This window comes from Pterocles gutturalis, unplaced genomic scaffold (assembly GCF_000699245.1).
Source record: "Pterocles gutturalis isolate BGI_N339 unplaced genomic scaffold, ASM69924v1 scaffold3022, whole genome shotgun sequence".
Taxonomy (NCBI): Eukaryota; Metazoa; Chordata; class Aves; order Pterocliformes; family Pteroclidae; genus Pterocles; species Pterocles gutturalis.
The window spans coordinates 9,865-22,025 of NW_010109909.1; the positions used below are offsets into that span (position 1 = coordinate 9,865).

Consider the following 12,161-nt stretch of genomic DNA (forward strand, 5'->3'; position numbering starts at 1 on the left):
AAGAAAATTACTGTACTATTTTGCAAAGTCTCCTTGCTATCTCCAATACGTTTTAGAGACATGAATGCTGCTTATGTGCAGGTTCTTATACACCATATTGCAGTGCTGCGCAAACATCATTGCTACAAGTTACTAACAAGTAACATGTTTGCTGGCTCTGTTTGCAGACAAGAGATACTTGAGAACACTTAAAAAATATTGATTTTTGAAGTCTTGATAATTCTATCCATCTGAATTAATGCAAACTCCTTTGATGTGTTCAAAGAAGGGAAGTGCCTGATCACTGCTGAACTGTCACTGATGGATCTGGAGAATTGTCTTCAAACATTTTAAACTCTCAGCAGCAGGTTGGAATAAACAGCCTAAAGAGAACACTTTCAGAATACAGGAATAAGCAAATGAATTGCCATGTTCAAAGGCAAGGCAATTAATAATTAATGACTCCAAGACAACAGAGTATTTGAAATACCTGTCACTTAATTAGCTGCCCAGCTCACTGTGTTAAGCAAGTAGTTTTGATTTAATTGATTTTAAAATATTATTTATATTTTTTCAGATCTATCAGAGATCCCCTCCTCTCAGGACAGAGAGACGGGGCAGGTTCTGCCTTCAGGGTGACACCAGGTAGTTCCACCCCAGCGAGGCAGGGCGAGCACCTCAGCACGGCAGCACCCCTGAGCTGAGGCTGCTCCTGTGGGCGCACCCAGCCCAGACAGGCGGCCCCGTCCTGGGGCTTGCAACTTCCCGTTTCTCCACTGAGGAGGACGTGGCCAAAGCAATGGCATGCTGCTCTATCCACACCTGAAGCTTGAAAACCTGTGTGAAAATTTCCATCTTCCCCTGGCTTTAAAAGGCATTTGTTTATTATCCAGACCAAGTGCGATCTGGTAGATAGCACTACATCTGCCACATTCTTATCAAAAGGCCACCTGAAGGAAAAATCACCTTACATTTAGTTTAATTAACCACAACAAAGAAGAGTAGCCAAGTTTTAACATTACCTTTCAGAAGTAAGGGCATGAAGGGGATTTTCGGCGACTTCATTTTCTTGAATGCATCTCTGTAAGCTTTGTGATTCAGAGAAGGGTCCTACAAAACCATTTGGGTAATAGAGAGAAAAATCAATGCGCTATAAAAAGAGCAATTCTAAATCCATTACGGGCTTATGATCTGAACATGATTTAGATATAAAAGGTTTCTTTGGGAAATGAGGGAGATAAGGGTTTTCTAAGCTAGGTGACTTACTAAACTGATCAGGAAACGTAAACAGTGAAAGGAACAAAAGCAATTATGTTCCTCTAGATGAAGCAGTGCTGAAAAGGGAGTAAATTGCAGAATAGATTCACTTGGACTGGTTTGTAATTTCTCCACAAATTTCTACTAGCAAAATCCCTTTAGATTACTATCTAGCACAAAATGTACCCCAGAATGTATCGCTGATTAATTTATTCTTAAAAAAAAACACCACCAAGCAACAACAACAACAAAATCTCAACAAAAACATCTCTCAGATCAATGAAACATACTGGAGATTTTCAAGGAAAACAGAAGAGTATGTTTCAGTGATGTTATGTAAGTAATTCAAAAAGTCATCTCAATTTCCCATACAAATGAACGTTTTTGTACACCGGCTCACACACATTCTTGAAAACACATTAATTTACAAAGGACTGAGTACAGAAGCATGACAACCATTCCCCGTGCCAGGCAGTGATCTCCCCACGCACCCGCTTCCATGACAGCCAGAGGAAACACTTGTTTATTCAGCTTTGATAATGGTGACAAAGACCCTTAGCCTCGCCCTCTTTTTTTTTTTTCTTTTTTTTTTAAACTTCAGCTGTCCTTTTCTCCTGATCTGCAGCATGTTGCTTCGGATAAAGGCTGATTAACCACCATAGCAAAAGAACAGCTTCCAAATTGGTGCTGGGGAACTGGCACTACATTTGCCCCTCTCTGCCCTTGCTCCAGCTGTCAGGAATACAGCCTTTTTCCTTTTTGTGTTTGGAGACCAGCTCTGAGCTCTGGGGGGTTGTGTGGCCTTTGGCAAGCCACGGATCTGATATGACAAGTTCCAGCTTGAGACAATGGCAGGCAGCCTCCAAATAAATCAGGAAGAAGGAAGGCAGGTAAAGACAAGCAATCCCATTCTGCTGTCAACACCAAACTTACCGTCAAACTTTCAAGCTCAGTGAAAAGTTTCTTGAACTTCCCAGGAATTTTCTGAAGTGGGGAAAACAGAGGGGGGGGAAAAAAAAAAAAAAAAAGGAAAATTGATTTAGGCAGATAAATGCTGAGGCCTTTTTTTCCATGAGACTGCTGTGTGCCACGCACCTGCTGGAAGTACCAATAAGCAGTTAACCTCTGCTCCTCAGCTCCAAGAGCCCTAATTATATCCAGCATGATGGTAGTGAAGCACCAGACCCTGCAGCCTTGTCTTGGGGACATGCAGCCTTCTTTCATGAGAACTGCTTGTTGGCAGATGTTTTTATTTCCTTCCCTAGCTTCCATGTCTGCTGCATTTACCTTAATATCCATATCAAGTTACAAAATTGCAACACAGGCTGAAAATTCAGATACTGTCATCATATCCAGGTTAAACCATTTGTTGTAATCTATTTTGCCCTCAAACATAGGTTCTAGAAATTAAGAGGCTCAGAGGTGTTTGATACACTGCCCCCAGGGCTGACCAGTGGTAGTACTGGCACACGCTAGTGCCAGAAAAAGAGAACTTTCCTTAAGAAGTGATTACTCTATCTCTGGTATCTCATCCTAATCCCACCAGGAGATACACAAAACACCTTCCAAGGGAGCCCAGGCACAAACTACCTTCTTGCCCCATATGATAACACCTGCTCTGCTCCACAAACATCCACTTCCTTGTATCTCTAAGATGCTCTAATGGATTCACCTCATTATACTCAAAGCAATTTGTCTTCAGTTTGAATTTTGCTGCTGGTCTTTCAGACTTCAGACTTGAAGAATGGTGTGTGGACCTTAAAGCACATCTGTTTTTCCAAGCACACCAGTTAGTCTGGTAAAACACAGCCCCTTAGTACAAATTCTGTCTTGCCTTTGTCCTTAAACCATGACAGCCACAATGACACCACCAAGAGAGAAGAGATTTGGAACAATTAAGATTAAGTGGAAGTGCTGCATGATTAAAATGCTAAAATAACTGAACATGGAATTGCAATTGCAAATTTTTAATATCTTCAATGAGGGAAAGATAGGCTCATTAAAACACTGCATACTGTAGAAAAAAGTAGAAGAATATGCTTGGGATCATACTACTTATTTAAGAATTCAAGTGCAGAGCCAATATAATTTAGTGTCTAAATGGCTGCTTAAATTTAGGTGGCTTCATTTACATGTGTAAGCAATTATAATTAATTTATAAACATTGCTCTACTTTCTAGAAGTCATATTACTAGTGCAAATAACCTTCTGCTTTTGAAATTTCCAGTGAAGTTTTACAAATAAATAAATAAAAAAGCACGTGACTTCATAAATATTTTACACACAGAAACGTGACATATTTACAATGATACATATGCAGATGCACTCTTTGTTCCAGCAAGCAATATATTCTGCTCTTCCTGAGCAGTCCACTAGCTGCACATGATCTCTGGAAGTCTCATCATACAGCTGAGTTCTGCGTGTTTCTATGTGGGAGAGATCTATGCCATTGCCACTGGGTGCCTTTGTTACAATACTTAGTCCCTTGCACTCTGCTACCAAAGCCCAGAGAAATGAGAGGAAAACAACACATAAGAGCAGGCAAGGGCAAATGTTCCCTAATGGCAACATTTAAAAGTAGGAGAAAGAATTTCTGTATCGTCATCTTCAAGTACGTATTTTCCTCTAAAATTTTTGCTTACCTGTTATTTAAAGATAGCTCCTCCTTGCCTATCCAAGTCCCTATAAGCTCCTCTCCACAGAAGCAACAAGTCACTGCCCTTGTTTCTCTGCCTGCGGAAGCCACTGACATAGGCAGTGAGGCTTCCATATGCATGATTTCAGCTCTGGGGGAAGACTTTGCTCTGGACAGTGTTGGACAGGTTTGCAAGTCTCTGATGGCCATTTGGGTTGAGCTGTTGGTGATCAACAGTATCTCCAAGGCAGGAGATCACAGCCATTCTCTGTCACTTTGTACTGTGGACTGACATTTTTTTGAGTACTGCCCATCTGTAGTGTTGCAGGAATGGGGAAGGCATGAAGCATCACCACATTACACAAAATTACTCCTTCCCTAATTTTTGGTTCATCAGCAGATACAATAATCTTGCAGATACTACCAATCAATAATTAATTTTGATGGAAAAAAAACCACAATATAAACACAGATCCCAGTGGGACCCTCTCCTCTAAACATCCCACACTCTGTCTCACAACCCGCAGCTTCTTTAGCAGATAATCTCTGTTCTCTGCTATGCTCCTTATGCATAGCCCATTTCCTTACTTTGTTGTTCAAGATGAGCAGCTGCAAAAGATCTGGTTAAGGATAATTAAAGAGGGATTGTTTCTACTTTTTATTTTTTAAATGAAATTATTCCATAATAAGGGATTGCCTGTTTTGAGACACCCTTATAAAACTGCCTGTTCTGACATCTAATTAAAATGCTAAGATAATTTACCTGACTTTTTTTTTTTTTTTTTAGAGGGTAAAAACTTCTTCCTTTGTTCTTATTTAAAAGCTCTGGAAAGACACATTTAGTTTTATTTGAATAGCCATGTATCTAACATTTCAGGTCACAAAGAACCTTCTCCACCTATACAAAGAAGCTTCTCTATCTACACTTGCTCCCTTGTTTGATTTCAGCATGAAAAAACAATAATTAGATAGACAAGGTAATTCACCAGTATGCAACCTTTGTGAGAAATCGTTTTGACAGGATCTAAAAGATACAAAGATGCATCTTACCTCCCAGGTTTGAGACAGCCGGCTGACAGATGCAGTGTTGAGACCCATAACAATAGCAAAGAATGAATTCAGATTTCTTTGGGCTTTACAGCTGTGGAATAAAAATATGAATGCTGTATTCTGATTTTTTGTACTCAGAATAAGAGATGAATGGAATGCACAGGTATCCTAGGCTACTGAGTCCCATCTCAACCCTCAGCACTAACATACAATCATCTTCCACATAATGAACTCATTAAATGTCCTCTCATGACCACCTGCAGTCTAGGTGATGGGGTCTCTGAGAAGTTTTTTAGCAAACATTCCCCTGTCTCATCAACTCTGTTGTTGGCAGATTATTTCTTTTCCTTTGCTGTCAAATGTAATTTTCCCTTTTCAATTTTCACGCTACTCTCAGCTGTCCTTTATCATACAGAATAATTCCTTGACCTCTATTCTGTTGTCTTATAAATATTTTTATCCCCTTTTTCATCTTTTCTGTAAATTGTACATCATTGGTTCCTTCAATTTCTCTTTGTGATCATGGCCTGCAATCTACTTTTCCATATTGTTGTTATCCTTCGTTGAATTCTTTGTAATTTATTTTACTTTTCACTCATGCATTTCATTCTTACCAAGGAGATGTAGTGAGACAGCCGGAAGGGAAGGAGAAACATAATTACTGTTTTGGCTACAAGTTCTTACACCTTTCTCCTACGCAAGTATAAAACAAATATCAAATTGGAACAGCATCACACTTTGTCCTTGCCTTTAATTTGTCATCTATTATCACCCAAGCACCTTTGTCACAGTACTGTTCTTCACAGTCACGCATTTATTTCTGCAGCTCAGTATTAGCATTCCCTAGCTGAATTACTTTGCATCTATCTAAATTAAATCTTATCCTACTGTTGTTTGCACATGCCACCAGACTCCTCAGATCATTCTTTTTTTTTTTCTATCCTCCAATGCCTTTGCAATCCCTCATCATTTTTACTGTCTGGAAATCTGATTAATGTTCAATTTACATATCCCTATAAATTAATTGCACTTAGCACTAGTTCCAATGCAGGTCCCTATGGAATTTGCTTGATACCTCTGTTCTTTGACATTTTACTATATATGATCAGACCCTCTTATTTATAGTCCATTAGGAAATTTGAAATCATGAAAGATTGAGTCCTTTTCAAATAAAAATATTTCCTTTTCTCTTGCAGATTCTTGAAGACCACTCTAAACATACATGTGCACGTGTGTGTGAGAGCAAGAATCCTCTTTCAAGACAATTTTAAGTACAAAGTAATCCACTGCCTTCACCAGGATTTATCATCAGGGAAAAGTAGGTGCTAAAGCCTTAGACTGGAAACATGCCAGCACTTGTTACAAGTTTTATAAAGCTTGCACACATCGCTGTGCACTATCTTGAGATAGTGTATTTCTCACTTCATTTCAGCTGCCTTAAAGTTAATCCTAACTCTGTTGCTTACACTCCTTTTATCACTAAAGTCAGGCAGCCCCCAAAAGTAATTAATTCCAAAACAAGAAAGGTGTCCAGGACAGCCCGAATAAACATTCTATCAGATGGAGCCATTTCTCACAAAGAACTGTAGTTAGAAGTTACTTCTTTTACATCATCCACCGCTTGGGAAGTAAGAAGGCTGCTGGTGTAATCCATTTATTCTAACCCTACATTGACCTGTTTCTATAACTCCTCAGGATGTTCATTTCCAACAACGTGCTAATTCATTTTCTCTGTCAAATCACTTGTTTTCTATTTTAGACTAGCTCATCAACAGAGGCATAGGCATCCATGTTCCAAAACTCTGTCTCTCCTTTATGTATTGACACACTGTGCAAAAGCCTCCCTTCTTCTTCAGGTGTTCCTCAACGATGAAGCACACAAATGTTGAACATGAGATCTTAGTCCTGGTGCTTTGTCGACAAGCTGAAAGTCAGAGATACAGATTCCTGCCTGAATCTGGGAGTAGAGACCAGGGAGCAGCCCAAGCTGCTCAGAGCTTTTTTCCTCTCTGCCTTAGTCATAAACAAAATAGTGAGGCTGCATGGCTTGTGCCTCATGATGAGAGTCCTGTGCTTAGCACACCATCCCTCCACCCTAATTGTTCCTCTTTCATCAGCTCTTCCAGAAGTGACGAGATATGATAATGTCTGCTTTTAAGAAAGCTACTTTTCTGACTAAAAAAAGATCTCAAGCAAACTACACACTCACTCATTTGTGTATCCATTCTTCCACAACCTACATGCTACAGTGATGGGTACTTCTGCAATGCACTGGGAGAGCATGTCTACCGTTTACTGACAACTTATTTAGTCTCCACAACTTTGGCTTTTCACTTAACAGAGATGGAATTAATTCAAACAGAGAAACATTTTACTCTGGTGACAAATGTATCCCTACTGATGTGGGACAGGCGTGCAACTTTTCTTGGAATGCAAATTAATGCTACTGTGGTGCCAGCAAGGCAGACAGAACCAACCTTTTTTGACGTAATTGGACCAAACTTGGCCATTGATAAGGCAGAAAATAAATGTATTACTGGATACCATACAACTTGCAAACTAAATCAAATCTCATTTATGAATTACACTAGATTAGATTAGAAGAATTCATTTCACCAAAGAAACTGCTTCAGCAGAGAAAAGTCCTTTCTATGTAAGTGCCTTGCAAATTAAATCAACCCAGTCGATGAAGGAACAAATTATACATTTTCCATGAACATGCATATTCAAATATTGCAGAAGACAAAAAAAAATGGAGAGAGAGGCGAGGAGAATGGTTGCACATATTTAAATTGCTCTGTTCCCTTGGTTACTAAAATAAGAGTGAGCACAGAGAAAATAACTCTCTGTGTATAGTATATATTTGTATTCTGTTCCAAGGCATAGAATAAATGCCAGCATATTTAGTAATAGTGTAAGAATAGACTGCCAAATCTAACTAATGAAGAACCCCCCCTCCAAAAAATAAAAGAATACTCCAGAGAGGACAACATGCGACAACAGCTTACTGCAGCCAGTTTCCCCTCTAGAGGTAGGACTTCCAAGATTATAACAGAGTTTTTGTGTTTCCATGTAGTCTTTCATGAATAACTGTGTTGCTGCTCAAAGAGTTTTGTAATATGGTTTTTCGGGTTATCTCTGCTAAGAAAGGAGATATCCCTGCACCATCAGGGATTTTGCAGTTGACACTGCAGATACTGCCGCTAAGCTGCTGGGGAAGATTTGAGCAGCACATACTCCACAACATCTGGTTTTGGCCAGTGTTTTCTGTTGTTATTCATAGACTATTTTATCTAGGTATGCTTACTACACTGTTAAAACACAGGATGACAAATTAGTTTTCTTTCTTTGTTCTTGCACATACTTCTCCTTTCTCACCAAACAAAGCATGTGATTTCAAGGATTTTTGTTGCAAATTTAGTAACTTACTGGGCAGCAATCTTGATGAATTTTTTTACTAGCTGTACACGTTTGCAGAGCTGGCTGCAGAGGAGTATCTCGGTGGCGACCCAAAGCTGGACCTCGTTGCATCTTTGAAGCAGAAGACTGAGGTTCTCGGTGTTTTCAGCACTGCCCTGTCTGCTGAATGTGAAGTATATGAGCTCTTGCTGGAAGACATTGACAATATTATTAAGGATATAAAAATAATTTAAATGTAGATGAATTATGAATTATTTACAAGTATGTTTTTGAAACAAGACTTGGTTACAAATTGTTATTTTTTCATTATCCAAGAGCCAATCACAAACTATTCAGGGTTCAGGTTTGGCTTAGCAAAGCCTAGAGGCACATTACAGCAGGCAGGCAGACTGAAAGACCTGCAAGATGTGCTTTTCTGTGAGATTTCCTGCAGTTCCACTTCTGGCTACAGCCAGGTATAGGACAAAAACCATCTGTCTCCTTCTGTATTTCAGATCTTCTGTTGCAGTATGAAAAAGCAACCATCAGACCATTGCAGAATCTGAAAAATTTCCATTCAAACTTCTTCCTAAAAATAGCCAAGCTTTCAACAACAGTTTTCTGTGCAAAAAAAACCCTTGACTGGCTCTAGATTTAACATGTCTAACCTGAATAAAAGAACTTGAAATGAAAGATCAAGGAAAGCATCTCATGAGCAGAAAGGGCATTTCCCAGTCATTTTCTCAGAAAGCCAACATGCTTTTCAGTGAGTGATACTTTCAAGTGACATTTTGTACTGTTAACTGTGCATTTTACTCAGCAGCTCACACCAGAACCCATCAAAGTCACTGAAACAAGCCAATGGGCACTGAAGTGGGCCATTATCCCATTTTATAAAGCCTGTCCTGTATTTTTTATCTCACCAAAGCCTAACGAGAACTGTGATGAAATGGTGAAATTGCTGAAATAGTGAATTATTTTGTGGTTAAAGTGATATCAAGGACACCCATTTGTGGAGTCCTATATTTACTGGAACATTATCGAGTGCAAAGGACAATTTGCATATATAACATATTCACACAGACAGTTTTTAGAGAATAATCATGTTCTTTTACTCTCTTGAGGCAAATCTCAACAAAACCCCCCAGGTATACAGGGAACATATGAGATGCCCAAGCACAGGGAAGTTACAAACCCTTGACAATTTTTTTCAGTATCAAGGACTGCAATGCATCTCTTGGATCTGATTTAATGCCACCACTACTGAGAGTTGCCAAATCATAGTGTCATGATGGTGAACTGAACACCAAGGAATACTGATGCTCCAGAACACTGGTGCAATGTCACAACATCATAACAGCACAACGCTGCATGACAGTAATATACCTGGAAGTGGACATGCTGCTTCTTACCTCATGAATTGCATTGAAGAGGCTCCAGTCAAAGTTTGTGAGTTCTAAGGCAAGGTCCCAGGTGTTGATTCCCAAAATTCTCACAGACTTTTGCTGCAATTCCTCATTTTCAGCAAATGGGTTCTAAATCAATAGCCAAGAGCAAGAAAAAAACCTCAGCAAATGCCAGAAGTTCTGCAATGCAACAGCTACTAGACCAAGGTACAAAACAGAGCTGAGAAAGTAATCTTCTCTAAGTGCACCCTGAGGGCTTTTTCCCCCTCCACTAATCAAAACCAAGGAGTTATAGCCTATTTAACAAATAGCTTGACACAGGAAATGGATAAATAAGATCAATGATCTGCTATTGGATTAGGCCTCTCCTTCTCATTCTCTGAACCTTGAATATAAAACACTGGCCAAGCAAAGAGCACAATGAAAATAAAATCCCTGAAGCCATCAGAAAATAAAATATGAATTAAGACACCAAAAATTTTTGTTTTATAAGATAAAGGAATCATTCTGCAAACACACCAGATTTAGGATAAATGCACACAACCTGCCCACCCACCCACCTTTACAAATAAAACAGATCCATCCATTTTATGATTAATTTACTCCAAATGCAATCACCAACAAACAGTAAAGCACTGTGGGTCCTGATCCTGAGAAGCTACTCAGCATGTTACTGTGGAGTGCACTGGTACTGCTGGTGTTAAGGGTCATTTGACATTTCCATTATTAGCTTGGATTTTCAAAGGTCTGAATTTCTCTTGGGTTTTTTTACCTCATCAGGCTGAAGCTTGGCACATGAACCATCTGCCAAGACGAAAGATCATTTTTATCAGTTAAACCATTACTTCGGTGCTATATTTCTGATGGTTACAGCAAGTTTAGTGATTTTTATTATGTAACTAATGAAACTAGATTGGCTGTCACCTGTCTGAACTGGAAACCTTCCCTTAATATTCACATTTTTAGAGGTGGCTAGAACACCAGAGATAATGGGGATGACAGATCACAACGACAGCAGCATGTCAGCTCTTTGGGGCACATTGATCCAACAAAATGTAAATAGACATTCCTCATCCCTATGATGAATGCACAGATCCTAGCGGTACTGACAACACGGAAAAGTCAGTTGCAATACCACCACTGCGCTTTCCTCTGCATAATTAGTGGAAAACTATTGAAAGATTCATTTTTTGAGTGCCTGACCATTCCTGCCTCACTGAGGTTTTGGGAAGTCACAGGACGAGAGAGAGTTTGCAATCCCAGTTTCTAAGGACAGAGGCAATGAGAGAGACCTGCTGCCCTTCAACCTGCTCCCCTCCCCAGCACCAGCGAGAGGATGGAGAGACAGACAGACAGAAGGAAGGGAAGAGGATATACCACCAGCAATATATGCCAGCCACAGACTGACTAGGCGGCTGCTGCAACACTGGGGTCACACTGATGCCCAGTAATTTTGGCAGAACTCACACATCTTTTTCTACTTGTAGTAATTCCACAGAGTTTGTCCACCTTGTATAATTTTGTACCAGCCACTTTCAGTGTTACAGAGGAACAAAATCCAGGGGGGTTGAAGAGTCACATGGAATGAATAATCCTCATCCCATCCAGTCCTGTACAAGCACAAGTCAGGTTTTCCAGGCTGATGCAGATTGAAAGATTTAAGCTGTGCACGAGCTTTGTCTATTTGAAGTTGATGAACAAATTCCATTACCGTCCAGTCAAATAACTGCTGTTAATGAAAGATTTTTTTTTCCAGGTATAAAGCAGATCAGTAAGCTTTACTAAGGAAGCAAAAAATAAATTCTGTACTGAAAAAGCCCTCTGAGAAGAATATTAAGTTTTTGATCTGGATTCAGACAAATTAAAAATGGGAAGTACAAAAAACACATCCTTACCAAAGAATCAGTCAGATCTTTTCGGTAGACAAACATACGACTGGATGACTCGAAAGATTTTGAGATAGCCAAGTCATTTGGTTGTAATTCATGTTTTTCTGTAAAACCAGGAAAAAAAACCAAAACACAGAAGCTTCAGAAAAGAAGTAAAAACTTTATGGAAATATGAGAAAAACATTGCAGATATATTTGTAAAGCCATATCAGTTTAGAATTTAACTAAGCAACAAACCCAGTCCCTATGTGCAATCATCTCCACGCTACTTCAGGCACATAAAGGTGAGATGTCTCTGATGCTAGACTAGAGCACAAAAACTTTCTGCATCTGCTTTCAACTTGGACTTCACACAGGATAGAACAGAAATAAACCCTTAAATTATCTAGTCTAACCTCCTATGCATTATTACAGAACATTTCATTTCAATCCAGTCTATCTACTGTAAATGTAGTGACTTTTGGTGAAGTCTCTCAGCCTCTGGAGACTAAGCTGTTGTGTGTCAGAGGCAGACAAGAGCAGGGCTGTAGCAGTAGCTATGGCCAT

At 39.4% G+C, this 12,161-nt stretch overlaps 1 protein-coding gene across 1 annotated transcript in view; it reads right to left on the reverse strand.

The window, feature by feature from the left end:
• The window catches only part of RAPGEF5 (Rap guanine nucleotide exchange factor (GEF) 5), a gene marked incomplete at both ends in the record, with an annotated part of 31,308 nt that overhangs the window by 7,710 nt on the left and 11,437 nt on the right, over positions 1-12,161 (reverse strand). The window contains 6 exons of the mRNA XM_010073112.1: positions 1,002-1,089; positions 2,170-2,220; positions 4,922-5,012; positions 8,351-8,529; positions 9,733-9,855; positions 11,622-11,719. Of these exons, the coding sequence (XP_010071414.1) occupies positions 1,002-1,089; positions 2,170-2,220; positions 4,922-5,012; positions 8,351-8,529; positions 9,733-9,855; positions 11,622-11,719 (630 nt within the window). The remainder of the gene's footprint in view (positions 1-1,001; positions 1,090-2,169; positions 2,221-4,921; positions 5,013-8,350; positions 8,530-9,732; positions 9,856-11,621; positions 11,720-12,161) is intronic.